The 25963-nt window shown below is 45.9% G+C and overlaps 1 protein-coding gene and 1 non-coding gene across 3 annotated transcripts; both read right to left on the bottom strand.

The window, feature by feature from the left end:
* Positions 1 to 5580: 5580 nt before the first annotated feature.
* On the bottom strand, positions 5581 to 24808 carry LOC106585623 (axin-2). 2 transcript variants are annotated; one of them, XM_014172050.2, is made up of 10 exons: positions 24264 to 24808; positions 21827 to 22749; positions 18913 to 19053; positions 15676 to 15778; positions 13598 to 13738; positions 12418 to 12833; positions 11660 to 12088; positions 11330 to 11425; positions 10384 to 10551; positions 5581 to 7342 (listed from the first exon to the last, which is right to left on the bottom strand). In XM_014172050.2, exons 2-10 carry the CDS (start codon positions 22648 to 22650, stop codon positions 7216 to 7218), a joined length of 2445 nt encoding a protein of 814 aa, XP_014027525.1. In that variant the 5' UTR covers positions 22651 to 22749; positions 24264 to 24808; the 3' UTR covers positions 5581 to 7215. The 2 variants fall into 2 exon arrangements, with proteins under 2 accessions (XP_014027525.1, XP_014027521.1); XM_014172046.2 differs by lacking the exon at positions 24264 to 24808 and adding an exon at positions 23709 to 24238.
* On the bottom strand, positions 9432 to 9507 carry trnac-gca (transfer RNA cysteine (anticodon GCA)). The gene has a single exon. It is a non-coding gene; the product is annotated as a tRNA-Cys (tRNA).
* Positions 24809 to 25963: the final 1155 nt, after the last annotated feature.

Raw genomic sequence — 25963 nt, 5'->3', positions numbered from 1 at the left:
CTGGTCCTCAAGGACCACAGTACATGCTGGTTTCAGTTCTTATCCAGATTTGACTTGTTTTTATTGGTCTCATCTGACTCTATTGGTTTTATGTAACTTCATGACAAAGTACTGTATGTTTGCTTTCTAAGGCTATGGCTTTGACTCCAAATCCGCATGGCGTACCAGCCTGACCACAATGTGATGTAGGGCCAAGGTGTTTACATGGTACCAGGTTGCGATATCTTTACACACTAACATACCAATGTATGGACAACGCTGGCAAAGCTCAGAACATCGTATTTAAGGTAAAAACCACAGCGATTTGATCGTCGTATTCTCGGCAACGTCGTTCTCGATATCTGGGATTGTCTGAGAAAAGACAGACGGGTGGTAGGTTTTAAAATACACACACCAATCAATTGAGGCCACAGGCGAAGCCGTTCTGGTGACAAGCGCATTCCGATGGCTCGGTCTGGAATGCTGGGGGTTCGTTGCAGGCCATAAAGCTTGTGTTATCGGATCATTTGGGACATTCTGAAGTTTGGCACTCCAGTCTTCCAAACAATGGAGTCCTAAGCGGCAGTCTGCGGTGACCGCCGAGTCCCGTCCCTTCTCCGTTTGCCTCCCCAGATCTGAGAGACACACACCGACCGGTAGTGTTTAGCGGAACGGAGCTAGCGCGTTGCTAAATACGGCTGTGGTTCACCCCTCTGTGAATACGAACTCTGCCAGCCAAATTGCTCCCCTTTGTTGACAGTGGTTTTGGGCCTAAGGCTCATTTCAGAACTGACAGGGGTAAAATAAGAGAGAGAGAAGGAGGGAGAAGATTGATGCTCCCCAAAATAAAGAGAGCAAACAGAGGGAAGACGAACGTCCAAAAGGGTTCACTAGAATCAGAGGAGCATGATAATACTTTATCTTTTTAAAGATATTGCGGTCGAGTACATTGAAATGCAATGTCACTTTGTGTGGTTTGGAGAGACCACCTAACCATAAACCAGTGATCAGTGTTACTCTAAATGCTATCAATTCTCCACGGAGGACTTGTTTAGCGATCCGAATGGGGCCTATCTTTCTGCTCGCCTTCATGGCACTCACACAACTCTTTAATCTACAAAGCCAAAAGTATTATTTATCGCTCTCTATTTTGGTCTATATAGAATAGGTCTAGGACTGGGCAGATCCACCCTGTACTGTATATCCTGTCTCATATGGATATGTTTACTGTGTCTCAAATACTGGGCGAGCCTCTTACTTAAGGTCTACTACTTAACTTCCTAAAGCTTAGGAAGAGGAGTGCTGTTATGGACACTCAATAGAACACACCAAAGACAAGATCATGTTGAACCTAGACCCCCCCACACTCCCCCTTCATAGTGGCATATCCATATCATGAGAGAGAGAGAAAAAGAGAATGGGGGAGTGAACAAGAAGGAGAGAAAGAGAAAGATGCGGAGAGAGAGAGGAATGGGAGAGGGAGAGAAAGAGAAAAAAGAAAGGAAACAGGAGAGAAAATAAGCGTGCGAGAGAGAAAGAAAGGACAGGATATAGAGACAGAGAGAGAGAACCAGAGAGAGCGAGGGAACATCTCTGTGCTCGCCGCTGGAGGATAAAGGGGGTTTTGGTTGAGTTTCATATGTAAGCTCCTGTTAAAACCACCAGCCTGGACCGTTCACACGCAAAAGCTTAGTCCCACCACAAATACAATGAAACACAAGACTACGTTTAGGTTGAGACCAAGGGCACTACGGCAGGTGAAGACACAGAGCTTCCTAAAGCTGTCTACCAGCTCTGCTCCTTGCAAGACCATGAGCACAATAGAACCTAGTTTGGACTATAACACACACACATATGCACATGTAAATACAAAGCACACACACACTTTGACCTAATGAAGTCTGATGGGCAACACATTTTCTCAATATGATGTCATCCCGGCGCTCTTTGAGGTCCTTGGCATTTTTATACAGGAAATGTTACCTATAAAAATGGAGACAACATATTCCCACACAGAGAAGAAGTCCTAAAATAACCACGGGCGGTTGCTATTGTTCACAACAATGTGATATGATCTTGACTCTAAAAATAGCATGGGAAGTGCATATACGTTTTCAAATAGGTCTCACAACCCATAGCGTTAACGTTTTCTTGAAATCAACATAGTTGTGGAACTATTACATATATTCTGTCAGTAGCTACACAACTCTGCATCTCTATGATGGCTTCCGTCTGAAGCTAAGCAGGGTTGGGCTTGGTTAGTATAGGAGACCAGATGCTGCTGAAATTGGTCAATAGAGACCCCGATGCCCTAGGGCAGTGATTGGAGACACTGCCCTGCAAAGGGTGCCGTCTTTTGGATGAGAGTACAAGAGGTCCTGACTCGGTGGTTATTAAAGATCCCAGTGGGCGTATTGCAAGACTAGAGGTGTTAACCCCGTTGTCCTGGTTAAATTACCAACCTGTCCTCTCATGCAGCCATGACCACCAGCTTCCAATTGGCTCATTTCACCAATCTCTGTAACTCTTCCCCAGGTCGTTGCTGTAAATGAGAATGTACGTTCAACTTCCCAACCCATTTATTTTCTCTTTCTTTCTCCTCTTCTCCTTCTTTCTCTCTCTGGCACAGCGTTCCAATGTTTATGCATTTTCTCAGATTGCTGGCGGGATTGTCAGAGAAGGAGGTTTAATTTTTTCCATGCAATCTCTTGCCTTCAGAAAACCATTAATGCCTATTCAACATCAACATCAAGGCAGGCCTTTGATGTGTATTCTGGCAGCAGACCCTTCTCTTTCTCCTCTTGCTGCCTGCTGCTCCCACTCTCTCTCTCTCTCTCTCTCTCTCTTTATCCCTGCCTCTCTCCCTTCTTTCACTCTTTATGGTTACTGTACAATCAAAATATTAAACGGATTGCTGACAAATGATTTTACCTGGCAATTAAATATGTAAACGGAGTAGGTTGCGGTATGAGAAGGCGATTAAAAAGCCCAAAGGCTCACCAGTACAATAGTACCCCCTCGTCTGCCTCGCGATCTAGCGTAGCCCGTGGAGCGAGTGGTGCCGCTTTTAACAGTCTCACACAGGCATGTTTACAATAGCCTCAACCATGCTAAATGCCAATTACCACAACACAAGGAGAAATGAATGGCACAGTTAGCACACTGTTTAGAGAGAGAGAGAGAGAGAGAGAGAGAGAGAGAGAGAGAGAGAGAGAGAGAGAGAGAGAGAGAGAGAGAGAGAGAGAGAGAGAGAGAGAGAGAGAGAGAGAGAGAGAGAGAGAGAGAGAGAGGTGAACGCTGCCAACGGAATCAATGTAAAAACCCGTCTCATTCATTTCTCTCTTACTATGAAGGTGAAAGAACACAAACTTTTTCAGTGTCAACACGAAAGTCAATGGAAGTTCTCCGTCATTCTTAATAAATGAAAACCTTTCACCTACAAAGCAAGCACCTGTATGGAGTTGTCCAATGACTCTTAACTTCACCAGTGAGATGAGATGGGAGATGGGGGAAGGTCTGGGGCCTGTTGTGGGAAGAGGGGAATGCAACAGTCATTGTCCATCTATCAACACCTTTGTGGGGGAAAATGCCAGCAATTTAGGTTTCCCTTCAAAGCGAGAGCCCAGAGAGGCTATAAATATAGAGCTAGGAGCAGGGGAGGGGTTAGGGGTGGAGGAAAGGGCACAGGGGTGAGGGGTGAAGTGTTCCATCTGCCCCCTTTAAACTTGCAGTTCAACAGAACCATAGACAGTTTTTCCTGTAGAGCCTGTTTGCATCCCAAATGGCACCCTATTTCCTTTATAGTGCACTACTTTTTACCAGGACCCATAGAGTTCTGGTCAGAAGTAGTGCACTATACAGGGAATAGAGTGCCAGTTATTGCAACCTGTGCCTGTGTGTCTATACAGTTAAAGACGGATTCAAGAAAAATAATAGATCTGTAGAAAATAATAGAATAGAATCCTCACTTTGTCAGTAACGTGTGTCACCAGGCACATTTGCTTGAGGCAATGAAAAATCTATTTTCATGTCAGTAAGGCTATTTTAAGTGATTTCAAATTCAGCTCAATTGAGTCAGTGTGCCTTGGCTTGGACAACCTCTTTCTGATTCGCTAATGTAGCAGGACTGCGGTGACTGAATTAATTCTGTAGGGTATTTAATCATTTCCTGCAAATAAAAGCCAGATAATTGACGCAAATATGGCTGAGCCGTCTCGTTGGGATCTGAGGTACTTCATTAAATGTTTGTGTTGACTGCAGGAGGGGAAAGCAGTTCTCCCAGTTCTGCTCTCTAGGCTACCAATTAGCCCAATGGCCCCATTTTGATCATTAATGTCTCCCATTAGGCCACAGTGGAGACTGCAGAGTGTACCTGGGTCCTGTTCAGTAAGCAGGACATTTCTTTTTTTTTTTTCAACGGGGAGGTACGACCGGATCTTGTCCAATGAGAGCACAGCTTTGTGTTTATCGTTGTAAGAGGTTGCGCCCTATTGAACATGACCCAAGTCTGCGAAGAGGGATTAAAGACCACAGTACAAAAGGGATAGCTACCCATTGGGCAAGAACTGGTTGAATTATATTTTTTTCCACTTCATTTTAACCCAATAAATCTATGTGATGAATCAACGTGGAAAACTAATTGGATTTGCAAAAAAGTCAAAGGGCATTTCATCTTTTTTTTCACCCAGCTTTTAATTTAAAAGAAATATTGATTTCACATTGAATTCACATTAGCTGACAACTCAACCAAACGTAAATCAAAACTAGACGTTGAACTGAAGTCTGTACCCAGTGGGTAGGGTTCCCCTGGGGTTTCTCCCTGTGAGGTGTCAGCTGCCGTGGCGATCTGCCATTCCTCTCCTCTAATGGAGAGAATTAGAAAACGAAGAAGAGCCCGTGGGGATCTCACAACAGGCAACTGTTGCCTTGCAACTAGAGGGGACTTAGGGATTGAACACGGGATCTGTCCAAAATGGCACCTTTTTCTCCATATAGTGCACTACTTTTGACCAGAGCTCTGGTCAAAAGTAGTGCACTATATAGGGAATAGGATACCATTTAGGACTCAGACAGTTTATTTCTACCCAGACATCTGTCTTAGCCTGGTGTCCAAACTGAAAATACTACCCTTCACTGAAACGTAGAAAAATCGGTTTGAATGCCAGGCTACTGTTGAATCCCAAATGGCACCCTATTCCCTATGTAAAATCTATGGACTCTGGTTAAAAGTAGTGCACTATATAAGGAATTGGGCGCCATTTGGGACACAGGGCTACATCTGTCTACCCCATGGGCCATGAGTACGCAATGCCCACTTCCGTCAGTATTGAGCCCCTTCAGTTTACAGTCATCCTTCTGCAGCCGTCTTGTACAAACTTTTTTGATCATACAGATTCCAGTCCTGTATAGAACTATAGAATCCTAACTTGAATGAAGTGTTCAATTGGAATGATCTGAAGAAATAGGTAGAAATGTAATCTTGTGTCTTGAATGTTTCTCCAAAGAGGAGTTTTGTTGTTAATGTCATATGCATTATCACGTAATCAAGCATTCCCGTTCTCGTTTGCAACTGAACAACAGAAATGAGCAGACAACAAAAGCTTTCATTTTCATTTGAAAAATATAAAACTTTAATAAAGGCTACAATCTCTTAATAATTACAATAATTATAGGTCCATGTAAATCTTTAAATGAAACTCTGTATATAATGTATAATTTACAGTTTAGATAGAACAAATTAAAAAAAAAGCCATGGCGTAAAAACAAATAACATGATTACAGGATACTATTAAATGCATTAAAAAAATATTTTCAACATAAAACCCTTCTGAAAACCAAGGGAATAATTATTAACACCCTGAATCAGGGTAGTACATGGTATAGTATCCATGTAGGCACAGGAGCTGTACTCATAAAAACACTAGCAATAGTGTTTGTGTCCTTTTATCCATACTTCAAAAAATGCATAATTACAAATGTATACAGGAGCTCCGTAGTTTAAGATGTTCTTTTACAACATTCAAAAGCTATTGGAGCAACATTTTTTCTTTGCTAATAAATATGGAACGGAAGCAGTTTTGAAACGTGGTGATATTAAGCCACTGCTCCCTGGAGAGGTGGGTATTTCAATAGAAGCGCGACAAGGTTATTTTGGTGTGCTCGCTGTAAACACTTTATTTCTCCAGGTCCTCTCTGTTCATCTAATCCTAATTCATGTCTCTTCTCATCTTTCTTTCGCGTCTTTCCCTGTGTGGTGCCTGGTCCACAAACAAAGGCACAACAACTAAAAAGGATAGAGCTCTGTGCTGGAGTGAGAGAAAACCAACTACTCTTGCTCTGGCTTAGAAACGGAAGAGAACACATCAGCAGCATCATATATTAAGACTGGGCTGTTGGTTGGTTTACTACGACAGTGGAAGGTTCAGTCTCAGCAGACCCCTGGTACAGTGAGGTTGGACAGGGGTAAAGGGGGGGGGGTGGAATCACCACAGTATTCTCCCAATACTCGAAGCAGCTTGTCCATCAACTGGACATGGGGGACAGGGTTGGGTTGGTTGGGTGGGTGGTGGGTAGACAAGTTGAAGGTGAGGGAGGGAGAGGACATTTTTTAAATAAATACTCAAACTTTCAAATCATGACAAAAACGCATCAATATAATACATGAATATATACACATATTTTCATGTATGTATATGCACACGTATAGAAGTTTCATTTCGTTACAACGTTTGCACAACATTAGCACAATGTTATAAGAGCAGGTGGCGGCATTTGCGGGGCTTCTGGTGCTGTCGCCAGTCCATTGCGGGTGATCAGGGAGCGACACAACGTTCTCACAACGTTGCCACTGTTTAATCGTAACGTTAGTCTCTCGTATTGGACAAACAGTCATCTGCATCTTCAGTGGTTAAATTCAGGGAGCCTAGAGGACTCGCCGTCTCTCTCTCTCTCTCTCTCTCTCTGTCTGTAGTGTCATTCCCTTGTGTTTCTAAGGCTGATTGGTTAAGAAAGTCGGGGGGGCCTCTTCTGGGTTCGGCATACTTCATTGGCTCGTGTTCCTTCAATCACACTCCTCTTGTGCTGGATATATTAACTCTTATTTAGCTTTAATAGTAGAAAAGAAAGTCTGGAGCGTTTTCCCCCTATCAAGTCAATCACTCCGGTTCCTCGTGACATTCTGTGCCCTGGAGGTTGGGTATTTGGTTGATGGATAAGGTAGGGTGGGTAAGGGTGGCATCAGTCCATCCTCTCCACCTTACCCAGGACCTTGCCCTCGTACATGGGCAGAAGGGCGCCGTCCTCCCATACCTCCTCGAACACGGCTCCGCACTCAAACTCGTCGCTGGCCTTCTTGAAGTAGTACCTGGAGAGAAACGAGAGAGAGCGGGGCATGGTCAGAAAATATGTTTCGAGACTAAAAAACAACTAGCATGGTGTCTTCCTCTTTAACTTGACACTGTGGACGAGTGAGTGCTAAAAATAGTATTTGTACCATGAGAACAGTTTCTCGGCACCGACACATCCAACTCCACACACACGATGACTCAAACCCGTAGCCAAACTGCCTTAGTCACACAGTTCAACGCCATCCCTCTCACTTCAAAGAACAAAGATTGACTACATTACGCACCACCAACACCACTGACAAACAGAACTCAAGCCAACCTGGCAACCCCAACCACGCCAACTAGTTTGGGTTGCCAGGTTGGGTTGAGCTCTGTCAGTGATCATTTCAAGGAATTAGTAGCAGCAGCGGAGACCAAAGAGAGCGAGGGAGCTAAAGGAACTTGACTGCTGGCCATTGTACAGATGCCTATCTGTCCTGGAAGGTCTCATTAAAGTTGAAGGGCTAATTAGGACCTGTCTTAAGCCCCCCACCCTCCTCTCCTGTCTTAAGGCCCCCTCTCCCTTTGCACTGAGCTCCCCTTGTCTAGCCTGGCCTTTTAATTGTCAAATGAAGGGCCTTCCTTTCACTAGGGCTGACATTTCAGGTGCCTGAGAGTCTGCCTGTCACTGCACGCCCCACACACACCTACTAACACACTGCTAGAGACAACTATGGAGACACACACAGAGAGAAAGACAGAGAGAGGCAATGAAACACACACACACACACGCCCACACACACACGCCCACAGAGAGAAACTCTGGGCAGCTTTCCGATCGCCAGCAGACAAAAGAGGGAGAGTGAAAGAGAGGAGCGAGAGAGGAGAAGAGAGGAGCAGGTCTCCCGGACCCCCTCCGTGGTTGTGATAGATTGGACGCAGGCCGGGCCCGAAGGCCGATACCACACGAGGAGGAGGAGGACACCAATCCAGACAGTCTCCTGGAGGTCAAGGTGTCACCTCCCCCTCACCACTCCCTCCCTCCCCCCAAAATCCCAGGGTTGATTCAGCTCAGGTCTATGAAGTCTACTGACTAGAGTTCCTAATGATTTCTTCTCCCCTAGCTTAAAGGCAGTGATGACCAGCAGGGGAGATTTAATGATAAGCTTTGTAATGGAAAATGCCTCATTTTACCCATGTATGCCTGTGCCCTGGAATTCCGACCCCCCCTGTTTTTATGAGCGACGCCGACCTACAAGTCATACAAACAACACGTGTAGCGCGTAAAAAAAACAACATGTTTTTTCCTTAACTTCTTCGTGTTTTTAGTCGTACTTAAGAGAGGGGTTGGCAAACGGCGGGTTAATAGCGAGGGAGGGTTGAGGAAGCGTCGTACAGCTGCTAGGGTCTCTGATCAAGGTTTGTGTGTCGTAAAAACTCCCGCCTGGGAGGGTGTGGTTTGGATGGTTGGGTGTTGCTATGGTGTTTGGCATGATGCATTTTCAACATGGTTGAAGGCTGTAGTGAAACAAAGGGCCTCCAACCTTTCTGGAAGCCTGAACACTGAAACTGAAACTAATAACTAATAGGCCTTAGTTAAGTGCGTCTTTGCGGCATTAAATCAAATCTAAATAGAAGATTGTGTCTCCTGCCATTTAATCACAACCCTTTTCTTTAAAGGAATGGGCTCTATCTTCACCGACAAATAGTTCAAAGGCATTGCGCTTCTTTTCAAAGAGAGAGCGAAAGAAAGGTAGGAAAAGAGAGAAAGGGGAGAGAGAGAGAGAGAGAGAGAGCGAGAGAAGTGAAGATGGAGAGAAATGGAGTGTTTCCATTGGATCATGTTATATATGGCAAAGATTTCTCTCTGTGCAACGTCTGACACCGATATCGTCTGGCAGCGTGGCCGAGTACTGTTCTCCTGCCATGTTGAAATGAACCAACGCCACACATTCTGAGCCATTGGCTTCAAATCGCCCTTGCTTTCCCGCGGAAGAGTTATGGTATAGTAGGGTGTGATGAGTTGTTTGGGTTTACATTGACATTTTAGTCATTTAGCAGACGCTCTTATCCAGAGCGACTTACAGTAGTGAATGCATACATTTCATTAAAAAAAATTCTCCGTACTGGTCCCCCGTGGGAATCGAACCCACAACCCTGGTGTTGCAAACATCATGCTCTACCAACTGAGCCACACGGGACCAGCTCGGACTAACAAGCAGATGTGGATGGGGGTTTAGAATCGAGATACTGATGTCTCGGAATGCTTTGTCTCTTTGGTGTGCTACAACCTATGCATATGACGGTCATGAAATACTCTACTTTACTCTAAGAGTCCCCTTTAGGTGTAGGTTCCTTGAATGTGAAATTGTGTGAAACGATTCAGTCCCCCTCTAATTCTTAACTTCACGAAGTCATAGCCACGTTCAACAACTAAACAAAACGCCAGTCATTTCGACAACTCGTGCAACCCTTTTTTGAAACGTTAAATCAACATATAACTGAATCTAAGAAGAAAAAGGTGCCTGTGATTCTGCCTGATGTAATCCTTGGGAGGAGGAGGAATTTGGGGGCCTCGCAGTGGCGTGTTGAGTCTGTGCACAAAATAAAAGGCCTGGACTTCAAAGCCATCCTTATTAAGACTGCCTTACTATGGAAATCAATAGCAGATGTGAACCAAATATCACTCCAGTAAATCCCCCCCTTTCCTTTCCTCCCTGTACAGTGGATTGACCCCCCCCCCTCAGCCAGAGTTCTACTCTTCTTTCCCACTACTCCACATACAAAGCTGAGAACTCCAGCTTTTCACACACATTTAATTCCTACACAAACAAACATGCACATAGACAACACACACACACAAACACACACACACACACACACACACACTTGCTGAGAGTGTGTTGTGCAAGAAATGTGTGTTTGAAAGAGGTGTGTTCACCTATAGCTGTACATTAAAGGTGTGTTGTGCATGAAAGATGTGTGTGTGTGTGTGTGTTTACCCGTAGATGTATATTACAGGTGTGTGTGTGTGTGTGTGTGTGTGTGTGTGTGTGTGTGTGTTAGTCTAGGCGTTTACCTGTAATTGCCTTTTTTGCTAAGCTGCTCCTTGAAGTGTCCCAGGGTGAGACTGTGTGTCTTCATCATGCTGCGGTAGGGGATCTCCTCACCACAGAAGAAGTAGGTGACCACCAGGTCACAGCCAGACACACTCACACCGCTAATAGACTTCTTTGGCTCTTTCCACCTGGAAATAGAGAGACAAGCAACACATTAGATAGAGAAAGCATAACCATAACTAAGGCTTAACGCTTACATTATATTTGAGTCATTTAGCGGAAACTCTTAGAGCGACGAACACTCTTAACACGGGCAGTGTGTAACTAACTGTTGGTTGGGAAGTTAGGCAGAACTGAATAAGCGGAATTTAGTGAGGATTAGCTCAGGTAAGGTGAACCTGACCCGATTACAGGTGTGTGTCAGCGTTTCATCACACACACACACACACACACACACACACACACACACACACTTCCTCGTTCACTTCCAGGGGCCTTTTCGGGGTCCTATACTTCAGATGCGGGTGCCTGCTAGCCTTAGACAGCTGGCCCGCTGAAGGTCAGCCAATTAAATCTCAAAAAGACCCTGGCAGTCAGGTGGCTACGGCCCTATCATCAAACATAGCCAAGCTGCCCTACACACACACAGACGTACACACACCAACACACACAGGGCCGAGGTAGCGAACAGAGGGCCAAAATAACAACCTGGGGTCGTTAACTTCCATGTGTACGTCTGTGTATCCGCTGGTGTGTGTGTGTGTATGTATGTGTGTGTGTGTATGTGCGAGAGGACTGTGTCAGACTACACTCGTCATGTTTAATCTTAAATGATTAAAAGCGAGAGAGAAAAGAGGACTTCAAAGGGAGAGACATGCTGACTCACACTATCCATATCGAGGGGAAATCAGAGAGAGAAAGGGAGACAGCGAGAGCAAAGGGAGAGAGAGAGGAAGATGAACGCACTCGTCTGTTTGAAGTGCGGGGCTGGACAGAGGTGGGTTTCCACTGGGGAAAGGCACAGGATGACTCCTGTCTCTTTGAAGGCTGGACGTTGAATGCCTGTCAGCCACATAGAAAGACAAAGATGCAATAGAATGAGATAGAGGGCATCAGTATTCACGACACAGATGGAGGAAACACTGGAAAACAGGTGTAGGCTTCAACAGTCGCCTGAAGTCAAACATTTTCAGAAAATCCCTCACTTAATTTGGATAGAGTCATTTGGCTCATTGTAAATGACTATACATCGCAAGCTAGGACCAAGAGGGGCTATATGAGTGTATGTGTGCCTACCTCTGTTTTGGAGGCTTGGAGACCTCCTCTAGCCTTCTGCAGGCTTCTTCTAACTGGGCCAGAGTGTTGGGAGGGGGCAGGGGGGGCATGGCCGGGTCCTGGATGAAGGGGTGGGCCGGATGGTGACCTCCACGGAGGTGACCCCCCATGCCGCCCACGCCTCCCCAGGAAGAGTGCGTTCGGCTGGGAAGGGTCTTGGGCGTGGAGGGGTCCGGGAGGTGGCTCTTCTTCAGGCCCTGAGTGCCGCCGTGAGGTTTGTTCTTGCCCTGCCTCTCGCTCTCCAGGATCCACTGCCAGACGTTCTGCGAGCGGTCCGTGGAGTCCAGGGGCAGGTGGGGCGGGGACGTGACCCCGTCGCCGCCGTTAGCCTGGCTCAGGCGTATGCCTTCGCACGGCTTCCCCGGCCGCTTGGACAAACTGCTGCAGCGGCTGGAGGGAGACAGAGAGGAGGGGGTTACATGGGACTATTCCATGAGGAAAGGCTACATCTACAACAAGCACTAGTGATAGGAACAATACAGCTCGTCACATCAGTCTAAATGAAACTCAAGGAAAACCATCCTAATTAGCTATGCTGAGACATATCCATAAGATAAGTGAACAGTTTAAATCACTGACCCAAGTACAGCCCTAAGATAAATGTAGTTGTATGTGAAGTGCATGTGAAATGACCCCAGCACAACTCTAAAGTAAATGTAGTGTACTTGATGTGAATTGTGAACGGACCCCAGTACAGGTGATATTGTATGTGAACTGACCCGGGGGTGAAGTCTGAGTAGTCGGCGCCCCCTGGGGGACAGAGGCACTGAATGCACTGCGCCGCCTCGGCCTCGATCTGCTCCTTGCTCTTGGGGCCGGTGGCGGTGTGGTGGTGGATGTAGTGGTGGTGGATGTGCTTGGTCGACTGCCTGCTCCCAGCCAACGGGCCCTTGGAGGCCCCCGGATATGAGGGCCCCAGGAAAGGGACCACGGCGGGGGAGGGCCGGTCGGGAGAGCCCGAGCGGGGCGAGTGGCGGATCACGCCGGGCGACTGGCACCCGGGCGTCTTGAGCACCCGGGATAGGTGCTCGTCTAGGATGGCCTGGGCGTCCTCGTCGGCGCCGGAGGAGGTGTGAAGCAGGGGGTGGTGGAGCGGGATGACGCTGGAGAGGTCGCTCTCATCCCTCTCCTCCTCCTACACACACACACACACACACACACACACACACAAAGACCTAATGCTTTAAAACATGGACGCGAAATAGAAGTACAGGGACAATATAACCTACTCAATTCCATAACACTACAAATATAAGCATCGCTAGCTTGCTAAACCCAACCAAATTACATTTGCGGAAAACGCAAACGCTGCGACAAACACCATGTACGGTTTTGCCTTGTGAAGAAGCTGAGACAAATTCTATGGCGGAACTTGATTTGACTTTCAGTTTCTTTCACCCTGGTTCTACTTGTGTGCTAGCTTCTTCTTTCTTCATCTATAATGCACAGCAAGCCCAGACTCACAAAGAGAGCGGCACTACACACACTCAGCAATACGCCACTGGAGAGTTGAGCACTAAGCGCTAACCATTTGAAGAAACTTCAAGTGTGTCAAGAAACATAAGTTTGAAACTTCCTCGTAAGAAGAGACTTTCAGAGAAGAAGTCGCTAAACTGCACGGCAGACCCTTAGTCAGTTCAATTCTTTCTAAAGCAAGACCGCACGCAAAGTCTCTTTGAATCAAGGAAGAAGAGTCAGCTAGCTAGCTACAACCCTAACTTCTCACATGGCTCCTCCTAGCTACATTCTCTTTCTAGGTAGCAAAGACGGGGTTCAGGACCGGGGAGTCACCTAAACTAGGTCGCAATGGAACGTTCCAATGCTCATTGCTCAATGCAGGTGGGTTGGGGACTGAGATGGGATGTACCAATGTAGTGGGAAGGGGGGGGGTTTTCTTACCTCCTGGATCTGCTGTAGCCTCTCCTCCAGGGAGCTCATGGTGTCCTGCTCCCTCTTCAGTTTCTCCAGTCTGGAGATGAGCTGGGCGGCAAAGGCCGAGGGCTCCACCGGCGTCATCTCCTTAGGCAGCCTGTGTGTCCTCTGTAGGTGCGAGATGGGAGGAAGGACACTTTTGAGTGTGTGTTTGAGTGAGTGTGAGTTAGTTGTCCCTAGTTTGCCCCCTGATTCCTCCAGTGCCCTCTACTCTAACTTCATAGGCCTCATTTGATGCCCTTGCCCCTGGGCTAACCCCTAGCCCGATACCCCCTCCCCATGCCCGCTGTCCTTGGCACCGCATGCCCGTCGGCGGGGTAGCGGGATAGAGGAGGGGGGGTAGCAGTTGGCCTGGCTCCGAGGAGGAGGGCCCCCCGCCTGCTCCCTCTGTACTCCGACCAAGCCATCAGCAGAGGCAGCCTCTGAAGTCAGCACACTTCAAAGGGGCCCTTGTCAAACATCAAACACTCCAACCCTTGGGGTGGGACGGACACGCGGCTTTAAATCTCCCCGAATAAAAAGACAGATATCGAGAGTCAGAACCAAGGAAAATAAGAGAGGGGGACAATATTAAAACAAAAAGAGGAAGAAAAAAGGAGGGGGAGAACTGAGAGATGTGTGGAGTGGTAGGAGGGAGGGAGGGAGCGAAGGAGAGGAGGATAGAGAAGTCAAATACCGGGGAGATCTAAGGGGAAGTGGTCATTTATTTCCTGACTGCACGCAGGGCTCCTCTGAGGTACTGTAGACGCATTATCCTATTTTTCTCTAACTATATGTGCCGGCTTCTCTCATCTTCTGTTCTGTATTATTATTTGGCGCACTGGCTTTCTTGATTTGACTCTCTTTTTTTGTTGTTCCTCTCATCTCTTTGTAGAGACGATGAAGGGAAGACAGAAGAAAGGAGCGAGAGGGGCTGCTGGCAAAGGCGCGTCAGCGCCGCGCAGAGCCCCCGCTGCCTGGGGCTGGTGCATCTTGGGAGCCCGAGCCATCTCCAAATCAGGAGGGAGACATTAAAAGGAGAGCAAGTGGGGAAGGGAGGGAGCGAGAGAGAGAAACAGACAACAAGGGCCCCTTCTACTTGGCTACAACCCTCCCTACACAACACAACACACCCACACACATAAAGCCTTCCCTATGCACCAAGACAGTACACAAACACATTGTGAAGGGAAGAGGACAAAACTATTTGCATTGGTTGTTTTCTGACAGGGGTGCCCCAGCACTGAGTGTCAATCTAACCACTCCAAGCCCTGGAGCTGTGCCATGAAGTACCAAGCATTTAGAGACCCCTGCTTGCACATGACACTACAGGCAGTGGGGGTGGTGAGAGCCATATGGGGGTTGGGTTGGGGGTATGGGGGCTACTGTCACAAAATGGGAGTGTGGGGGGGGCTCTGTTGGAGGTTGTCAATAAAGAGGCCAGGCAACCTGGGTCCCATTCATTCATCACACTGATCAAGTCACAGGGCTGAGTAGTAAGCTGGCTGATTTAGGGAGTATCACAAGGCTCGGTTCTGTGACCCCTGACCTCTGATGATAATCATCCTCAATGATTTTTTTATATATTTTTTTTACATTATGCATTTATAACATTCTGGAGTTATGGAGGTGAAACACAAGGAAGTAAAGCAACAGGGGTCTATATATTTATTTATTTAATCTTTATTTAACTAGGCAAGTCAGTTAAGAACAAATTCTTATTTTCAATGACAGCCTAGGAACAGCGGCCTTGTTCAGGGGCAGAACAACAGATTTGTACCTTGTCAGCTCGGGGATTCGATCTTGCAGCCTTTCGGTTACTAGTCCAACGCTCTAACCACTAGGCTACCCTGCCGCCCCATAATATATATATATATATAAGAATATAGTATTCTATCACAACATCATAAAAAGAAGAAGAAAACACAGTTCCCAACGGGGAGAAAGGGAACCTGTTGTAAACGGGGATTGAGAAAAGTTTGTGGAGTTTTAAAGATATAAAGACACTGTGTATACAGACATCAGACATAAAAAAAAACAGGAAGTAAACAAGAAGCGGGACTCACGGGAAAGTGGGGTAGCGAGACCAGGCCGTTGATCTTGACGCTGCGGTGCATCTCCCGCTGGAGCTGCTTCTTGGTGCCCAGCTTGTATGGAGGGATCCCATCTCTGTCAGAAGGGACACAGGTAGGAAACAGGGTCAATGACACAGTTACATGTCACTCAAAATGTCCCCTGACGAACTAGGGGTTAGTTAGAAAACTAGCATGCTAACCCCTACATATCTATCTCCATATAAACATTTCAATTTTCTTTCTCTTTGCTTAGAACCAAGTAATACCCACAATGTATTAGTGGCATAAAAGACATTAGCCTAGCGATGTGGACAGAAGCCTGAGGGGAGGCTGATCATCATTGAAGTGAACAACACAGCACCACCCTGACTGCCACCACCCCTCTTTCCCCCAGGGTGGGCACACCACAGCCCAAATCAAAGACCAGAGGAGCCCTTGAAGGGCCTTGAAGCCAAGGCAACAAAAACACACCAGGACAACGGGGGGAGATATGCTAAAAATCCCGGCGCTGGGCCTCAAAAGTGTCCCACTGATAAGTTCCCATCAGTCCTTGTCAACACTGGAAGGGCCTGATTTTTCAAAATGGCAGCCAAGTGAGGTACTTTCAATTCCAGCCTCAGAAACAAGAACTACCTTGAGAAAGCTGGCTAAGAGGAGAAGCCTAGAATGCTGCTAGTCGAGGGGCTAGCAATCTTGCTTAAAGCGGTGTAAGACATGCATGTTTGACATAAAGAAAAAATGGCCATAACGTAGCTGAAAAAACAAGTGTCTCTGGACAGTTCATCCTTTAGGCAGTGGCAAGGGGGAAGAAAATACATATTTTTCTCTCTCGCCCACCAATGTGTGCTTTTCCAGTTCGTTGCCATTTAAGCCTGGCCAATTATCTTGGCCTTTTTGGTTGCTCAGAAGTGTCTGACCTAGCCCAAACGCTAGTTTTTCCGCTGCCTCTTTGAAATCTCACACTCATGCACATATGCACCCGCTGCCATCTTCATTTGGCAAGTGTTCCGCCAGCAAGCCTCTGATCTCGGCAACATCAAAAGGCTGGTTTGTAAGATAAGGTAATGTTTGAAGTTAGCGCAGCAGCATTCCCTAGCGTCCAAGTAAATCCATAAATAAGATATAAGCAAAAAGAGAGAGAAAAATTATTTGGCCCCCCCTCCTCTTGTTCTTTATCAGGAAATGAGATTCAAATTTGCAGTGTGCCTTACAACAAACTATAAAAGGACACACTAATCAAATTGTTCCCCCCAATGAGGAGGAAGAAGCTGTGGTTTTTATTACAAATCGGTGAGGGGTAGAGAGAGAGAGAGAGAGAGAGAGAGAGAGTGAGAGAGAGAGCGAGAGTGAGCAGGCGGACATGAGATTGTCAAAGGCTCAAAGAACTCTGTGCAGGACAGGCCATTGCGAGGCGCTACACTTTGTAACGTGAGATGTTTTAATAATTAACCTGAAGACGTTTGCAGGAAAAAGACGTGACTGAATTCAAGTGGGATCTATTTTTTCCAATGAATACATCATTCGGTCAAATGACTCTGGGTTTGTATGCCTCAGGGTTCTACTTACACAGGCATTACCAGATGGAGCCTAGATAGCACTGCTAATAATGCACATTGTAGAGCGACATACTTCTTACAAGTATAAAAACTGATACTTTCCCAACTTTTATCCTAGGATTACAAGCCATGCACCTTCAAGACACTTGGGAAAAAAAACTTGTGACAAAAAAAAAGTTACAATTCATATCAAAACAACGTACCGAACAAAAAAACCAACTCCTTCCAAAAACATCTCTCTCTCTCTCTCTCTCTCTCTCTCTCTCTCTCTCTCTCTCTCTCTCTCCTCTCTCTTCTCTCTCTCTCTCTCTCTCTCTCTCCTCTCTCCCCTCTCTCTCTCTCTCTCTCTCTCTCTCTCTCTCTCTCTCTCTCTCTCTCTCTCTCTCTCTCTCTCTCTCGTTGCGTTTTTAATCAACCCCAGCGAGCCAGCCCTACGCGATGGTTGAGGCCCTTTGTGATGGTTGTGGTGGCGATGCATGGGCAAAGAAGAAGAAAACAGACCGTGCACTCTTTCACGGGCCCTTACTTTATGGGGATCTCCTATTCAGTTGTGCAAGTCATTTTCAAAGCAGACAGCCACCCCTCTTATCCCCCCTAAGCTCCCCTCGGCTAACAATAGGCTGAAAGCGATTCAGTTAAGCCTTTTATCCTCCGTGCACTTTATTTTCTCACTCCCTCGCACGCCAAACCCTCACCGTTCCCCTGCTATTGGCTCAGAGTGCAGGAGGAGAGGGAAGGAGAGAGGGGAGTAGAGGGAAATAGAGGGACGGTTGGGGTTGGAGGGGTGTTGGAGGAAGGTTGGGGAGAGAGGGTGGGGGGTTGATTTTGGGGGTGTGCTAATCTGGGCAGTGGGAGTCCCTCCTGACCCTATCCTGGGGTTCAGGAATGAGTAACTTCCATGAAAGCCTCGCTGACACATGATCGCGGCAGCAGTGGCGCTGCAGCAGCAGAGAGAGAGAGAGAGGGCCAGTAGCAGAGCAGGAAGCCGAGCCACCATGTGAGTAAGCTCCCTTTCATTTGCTGCCAAAATGTTTCAATGAGTTTGTCTTAAGGTCCAAATGGATATTTCCCCTCACTCTCTCCTTTCCCCCTGTCCCCCCCCCCCCTCTCCCTTTCCCTTATTTAAAAAAAAACAAGGCTGTAGTGGCAGAATGGTGGGATGGATATATTTCTACTTTGAGGAAAACTGAGGCAACACTCCACAACACCCCCCCCCCCCCCCCATCAAGAACTTCTGCCTGTAACAGAATAGACATCAAAAGATTTTTCCACATAATGACTTTCACAGACACCCCCCCCTCCCCTTCCCCCGAGGCCTAGAGACACTTTATACATTAATAGAATTACCTGAACTCAATCTGAAAGAATCATTAAAAACTAAACATCCCATTCCATTTCACAACACAAGCGCCAGCTTCCCAGATAAACTTGATATTTAGTCCGATTGTTTCCCGTACATATGTATCCATGAAAGGCATTCAATGAATGGCTAAATAATCAGAATATATAGACGTTCAGACATGCTTCAGAAAGGCAGGCCTGGAGTCAGCTTTTGAATGTGAAATGATTTTCAGAATGGACATGGAGTTGACATGGAATTGACCCCCAACCCAGGTCAAATGGTGAGAAACCCCAGAGAAAACCCTGAAGAGAATGCTGAGAGGTCACTTACACACTACTGTCGGTCATGGACATGGAGTCGTCCGTCATGGCGTCGCTGGAGATCTCGCTGTCGTTGGCACTGGTGGCGGGGGCGAACACATAGCCCGAGTTGACAAAGTAGGGACTGGCCGCGTCTCCGCGTCTGTGTGACCTGCTCAAACACAACAGCAACTGTCCTTGAGTCCTTGATACAGTCCCTTCTACACGACATATTCCACCATTTCTTTACGGAAACCCAAACAAAAGCGTCAGTGCCATCCAGAGACTTACATTGGTGAACCTGTATTAGCTATGTAAATGGAGTTTGTGTGTTTACTTGTGTACATGTTTTAGTAAGAGTCTTTGCTTTGGAGCTAGAGGAAAAGTTTGAAGTTTGTTTTGAAGTGTTTAGAGTCCGAGTTCCAACAGATTTGAATAATTAGAGTTACTTTCGCAAGACTTTGGGGCCTCAGGAATGTGACAACCGTCTCTGAGGAGCTGTTTTTCTCTTTTTTATTTTCTCTCTCCCTTTCATGTCCCCTCCCCCATCATGCAGGCAGGGGGGGTGAAGTGAAGTGAGCAGCTCAGCTGTATGTGAATGGACAACAGAGCCACTTCCCCTCGCTCTCCTGCTATCTCTCTACCCTTTTGTTTGGGCAAGGCCCCTACTCCCGCACTTTTCCACTCTCTGAAGCAGTGTACTCTTTTCTTAGTGTTTTTCCCCCTCCCTCCCCCCCTCCCTCCCTCCCTCCCTCCCTCTCATGTCTTCTCTCCTTAAATCCAGGCCCCTCTGTATACCCCCTCCTTATTTCTCCTACAACCGAGCCCCCCTCCCATCCTTCTAAAGTCTCTCTCTCTCCCCCCTCTCTCTTTCTACTCTCTCCTGCTGTGTTGCATTCCTGTTCCACTAGTGAAGGGGGTGGACCGGGAGGAAGGAGGGGAGAACTTGAGCTTGAGGGGGAGAGAGAGCGCAAAAGAAAGAGAGAGAGAGGGAAGGGGGAAGGAGGGCCTCTTTATGAGAATGCCTACTGCCGGGAGGATGACTAAAGCCGTAGGCCCCAGCTCAAACCTGACCTTTGGAGGTTCGCGCAAAGAGTCAGGTATTTAGCGCAGCTGGGCTCTCGGTCCCCCCGCCCCCCTCTTTTTCTTTCTTTCATGATTCCCCGTTTCTGTCTCCCTCCAAAGCACATGCTTAGGCTCCGTCAGAGGGATTTCTCTAAAAGACGAGATAAAAGCAGTGGGTAGAAAGGACGAGGGAAAAACATCACAAGCGAAAGGGAGAATGGGGGTTTGACGTCGCGCAGGCTATGTTTTTTCACGTTATTTCGGAGGAGAGTGGCTACGTTCCTGAAGGAAAAAATGGAATCTGAGTGCAGTAGCGATATTAGTTCCACATGTTTCAGATGGAAATGTGTTGACCTAAACAGTTGGTGAGGGGCAGGGTAAAGAAGAGATGAGAGGGAAAAGGTGGGGACGAGAGGAGAAGGAAGGGTGGGGGCTATCCCTCTTCTTTAGTGAAACACAAGAATGTGCGGATCACACCAGGAAGCTGAGGAGGTGCCCTCATGTCAACAACCCCCGAGTCCCCCTTCAGTTCCCAACTCAACATGGCCCCTTCTGAACATCATATCTGCCACAGCAACACTGTCCCCAAGCCTGATAGCTAGCTATGGCATGTAGCGATATCATGCCATAGGAACTAATATTCCTGACAGTCAACCCATAACCCACTGCAAAACTCTGCTCAAATTACAGGGCACACTATTTTAGCATGAAAGTTGAATATGAATTAGAGAAAATATGAGTAATTAAAAACTTGTCATGACACTATCATGCACTTTTCGACTCTTCTCAACAAACACTTCTCAGTCTCTGTCTTCACAGCATTACTGGTTCGTTCAAGAGGACAAATGTGTTTCCTTGAAAACTTCCCCTTTTTCAAATCCCTTTTTTTCCTATGCACACCGAAAGGAACAGGACACTCTCTAACCACTCTGTGATAATTGTGTCCAGATGTTGTTTTAATTGTATGGACAGACTAGGGGAACAGTTCAGTGAAAAAAAAAACGCTGGAATGGCTCTCTTTGATGCACACTCATGCATCAAATCCACACTTTCACAATGTTCTTGACTTGAAGAGTTTGCAGCTGTTGGACAATATGTGGGACGAGATCTTAAGAAACGAACCCAAAATGCTTTCCAGAAACACTGTCTTTGATCTCGGGACCAAGAGGCCAATATCTCTTCTGGGCATTACTCACTCACTCTCTCTCTCTCTCCCTCTCTCTCTGTGTGTGTGTGCCTGTGTTACATTGAAGTCTGTAATAATAGGACTACTTAATAATAGGCTGAAAAATGTAGAAATATTGCATAACTTCACAATGGAATCACTAGTTTAATGTACTAGCTGCAACAGCCAGACAGGCAGGCTTAGTGTCTGAATTCTACTGGAGGAGCAATTTCAAAGCACAGGAAACTTGAGCAAGCCAACAAAGGGCTGACTGCAATACACCATTTACTTTACAGGAAAGACCAGGTCCGTTGATGTTTTTGCACCCCCTGACTAACTGCAGGGCAGAGAGGACAAACAGACATTTTTCAAACTTTGATATTTTTTCTGTCCATCAAGCATCCTTTATCTCATAATGGAATTTGAGTGAAAAACGTTGTATTACCATAGCTGGGCAATAACTAGTTAAAATGCATATCTGCTCTTTACAACACGTTAATATACACGTTAATAACTGAATTATATGCAAGTTATATGCTATTATCTATCAGACAACATGCCCAGTAACTAATTAATTCACTAACACTATACACTTAAGTAACCTTAGGATCTCTATTCGACATAAGCATATTGATGAACAGTCATAATAAAAACGAACAATTCAATTACTCGATAGACAGTGAACATAATCAATTCAATGAAGGCATTCTCTTACCTGTACCCATTCTCCAGCACTTCCGCCGCAGTCCGAATGGAAGCAGTGGCCCGTAGTGCATTAGCAGATAGTCCAACCACAGAGGCTAACGTTTTCGCCTTCAAGTCACAACTCCACTCCTCTTCCTCAATGAGAGGTGGCAGAAATCCGCACATCAACTTGAGGCTCCCGAGACCGCTATGGTTGGCATAAGCCGTGTTCTCGCACCCCGTGTGCACATATTCAAGGTATATGTCCGAAGTTAAAAACATCTGGTACGCATTCTCCTCCATGGTTGACTGAATTTCCGTTTGTGCTTGGTCAAACATCGCAGAGTCTATCTGTTGCTTCTTAATACTATCCCTTATGTAGGTTTTAGTGGCAGGTTTCAACTGCTTGGCAACAATGCTGTTGTTTTCAATGTACCGCTTGAAAATAGCTTTGGCAACTCGTAGCGTTTTGGTATCATTGAGGTCCATTTGCCTAAACCCGTTGCAGGCGAACCAAAAGTCCAAAGTGTCCACGCATTTCTCCCGCTCCAGAAAGGTCCTGAACAGGTGAGCACCGTCTTGGTCACCAAGGAGAAAATGCAACGACTTGGTCCACCGGGCGAGGGGTGAATCCGGCGACGCGCTACCCTCAGGTTCCCCGAGTCCATCCTCGTTCCTCCTCGGCGTGGAGCCGGGAGACGCGACGGTGACAGCTTTAGCCTTATTTTGGGCTCTCATTTTGGCATGTTTACTGGGAGTATGACATGACGCCTCTCCCTCCTCCCCCGGCACCGGGGGACGGGGAGCATCTTCTCGGAAGCTACTGCTGATATGGTCTGTAAGCGCTCTGCTCATGGCTCCAGCTCCGGTTGCCGTGTGTGCCTGCTATGAGCTCCACTGTAATCCTCCTCACTCTCTTAAATCCGCGGGGGAGCTTCTCTGCTCCTTTTCACTCTGAAACAGAAAGTGTTGATCTAATCAAAGCCAGATCCATCTAACTTCAAAGGGAGACATGGAGTAAACAGTCCCCGCCGGTTTGCAAAGAAAGAAAAATGAAAGGTTTAGTCTCATCAATCTATTTATAATCTAAATGGGGGTTTAGCAACCTATATTTACAGTCTGCATCGATTTGTCACATCAAACGACCGTTGACAAGAACAATCGTTTCACATCGCCAACATTCCTCACCAAGTACGCACCAAAAATATATTTTACGCATATCAAAACGATCACCTGAAAAAGCTTTCATTTCAAACGAATGATCAGTCTAAATGTGCTTCCGATACGGTAACCTGCATTATGCATAAGGTTTGCGTTCCCATCAACCACTTGTCCTCATCCATCCAGTGTTGCACATCACACAGCCAGCCATCCAAGACAGTGAAAACACATCCTATGCGCCACAATGGCCTAATGTTCCTATAATGATGAGGATAAGACCCCCGTGCAATGATCACGATCAACAGTAGCCTATAATTCCTGAAATCACTTCCAGTTAGCCTACTAAATTTCAGCTCACATGTAGGCTACAACACATCATTATGGCAGCGAGCACTAGGCAACGTGTCTGAACAACGCGTTATGATTACCCTGCACAATACAATATTACTAGGCGACTAGACAAGAGATATCCTTATTCGTTTTTTTTTATGAAGTACTTTACGTCATCTTCAATAATGTCACAAGTATAACTGTCAATATTGTGCCAAATGTGCCATAAGCCCACGCGCCACTAAACTATTTTGCGCAATAAAAACAACGTTGCATTGTAACATTTCTACTAGCGCTCAGTCTGTTTCAGGATTTTCCTAAACAATCAATGTGTCCCAACTACTCATAAATAAACATCATGCTATACGTAAAGAACACAGATCGCGAAGTGTATACAACATGGGCAAGGCTACAACACATACCATTGTAAAACGAAACCCGAGTCCAGCAGAAAGTGAAGAAAAAGCTATTCCCATTTGCTTTTGCTCCGTCCTCTTTAGTGGTATATATATCCAACAAAAAGTTCGATTGAAGTGATGGTAATCCGACTGTGGACTAGATTTACTTAGCCACATGTGTCCTTGATGCAATAGGAATAGTCTAGTGTACCCTGTCCCATTCAACAACTGACCCCAAAGTACGCAGGCACTGCTTCTATGTAGATCAGAGGGGGTGTCGACATTTCGAGGAGGCGGGAGAGGGGGGACCTTGCCGAATACATCCCACTTTTCCCCCTTCTTTCAGACTACGGTAAACTACATCAACCAATATTAGTCTCTTCTATACCCTTCACAATCACGAAAACATTGATCCCCGATCTCAGAGTTGTCTTACTTATCCATTCTACAGTATTTTCTCGCCCACAAACAACAAGTGTAGCCTACATTTCTCAACTTCAAAGCGTTGCAGCAACACATCAAAGCGACCGAGAGAGGGGCCCTTGGTTAAGGTTGCAGAACTGCATTCTTGCAACTTACCATCGATGCACACGAGTCCTTTCCCGTATGATCAGAAATGGTTCACACAGAACAAAAGTAACAACCCCCCAAAAAAGTATTACAACAACGCTACCAGATTGCTGGTGTTAGTCTACTTCGCTCTGATGTTTATCTCAGAAAGAAGATGAATATCAAATGTAACCCTGAAATGAAAGCTCGTTTCCCCTTCCCCGGGTAGTGTTTCAAGCAGTCATAGCAAGCAGCAGATCTCCTCTAGGCTATTTCAAAACGAACCGGCTGAGGGTTTAACCGTGGACATCAAAGTAAAGAACCGCCGGCCTGGTCCCGGAAGATACCTAAAAACATCTAAACATCTTTCCGATAACAACAAACAAAAAAACATAGAAGCAAATAAAATTCACTGAATGACATCGCCAGACGCTTCGGTCAATATGTAGACCCCAAAAACACACTGTTGAACAATAGTCGGCGGTATTTAGAAAGCTGTCAGTAGGTTTGGAACGACAATAGTCTTTACTAGGTTGTAAGGACCTTATCAAAGACAGGCAATCTCGAGCCAACTCCCCGAGGCTTTGGACCGTCTGAAGTAAGTGATCTGCCGCCCCAATAGCATTATCCCTGCAATCCTTCTGTTGCTACACACACTTTAAAGAGACATGCCTCCTTTCCTAAATATTTGGTATTTTAACCTCCTGGTTTCTGCATGGTAGACAATAATGCAAAATGCATGTAAATTCCTGTAAACAGCTTATGTAAACAAAGTTGCTTGCATTTCACTTGGATTTCTCATAAACGAATGCATTTTTTTTTAAATTTGCCATTAAAAATGCCAAAGGAATATAATATATCATATTATATCAAATAATAATCATAATATATCAAATAATCACGAGGTAGTTATCTAGCAATATATTTCAATATTTTCATTGAGACACTGTGATGATATTGACAAATAATTCAACACATTTTTTTGTATTAGCCTACCTATTCAGGAACCAGCATAGCATACATGTAAATTCCCACACATGGAGAATCCATAGCCTACTATGACATTAGCTGAAATTGGCTATGGAAGATAGACAAGACATGTTTCCTGGGCTTTTAATTCAGATGACTTTCACTAATGTCAATTTGAAGGCATCTTAAAGGAAGGGTTAGACAGTGATCCTATCCCATGGTACTTCAAAGACTATATTGTCCCTTTGATGTTGAAAATCAACTTTAAAGGAAAAAATAGAATTATATAAGAGAATTCAGCCACACAACACTTGAATCATGACACAAGGAGAGGAGAACTAACATACTATTACTAAAATATTACTCTTCCATTCCACTATAGGTTCTGAACAGTACACCTCATTTGCATACATTGTGACAGCTGGCCATGTCAGGCTCCAATATACATTTCTATAACCCCTACTTCTCCTATCACAATCACATCTCAACTTAGTCCAGTCAGTCCTATACAGAGGAACGTATAGACCTTCTAAAATGGATTTAGTTCCATACCCCAACACAGATGCTTGAGGTTAAAGCACTGTAGATGAGGGTCACTTTTTCTATGTTGAGTCAGGATATAACGTCCAAGCATTTCTGTAGCAATTTGTCCTCTGCAGCAGATTTTAATTTCGTATGTGGACATTTTGAATTTAAGCGCTTACCTTTTGGGCTACAGTCTGCCCCCCATACTATTTTCCACCGTTCGTACTAAACCTTCA

This window comes from Salmo salar, chromosome ssa02 (assembly GCF_905237065.1).
Source record: "Salmo salar chromosome ssa02, Ssal_v3.1, whole genome shotgun sequence".
Classification (NCBI taxonomy): Eukaryota; Metazoa; Chordata; class Actinopteri; order Salmoniformes; family Salmonidae; genus Salmo; species Salmo salar.
Note: the sequence above shows the minus strand (reverse complement) of the source record. Positions and strands in the feature narration are given on the sequence as shown.

Bases quoted from the DNA above. Each gene is read 5' to 3' on its own strand.
- LOC106585623 (XM_014172050.2), bottom strand. From the start codon at position 22,650: ATGAGCAGAGCGCTTACAGACCATATCAGCAGTAGCTTCCGAGAAGAT. The intron at 13,739-15,675 runs GTGAGTCCCGCT...TCGCACCTACAG, and splicing joins TCTCGCTACCCCACTTTCCC to AGGACACACAGGCTGCCTAA. The intron at 7,343-10,383 runs GTAAACGCCTAG...GTTTCTCTCCAG, and splicing joins AGCAAAAAAGGCAATTACAG to GTACTACTTCAAGAAGGCCA.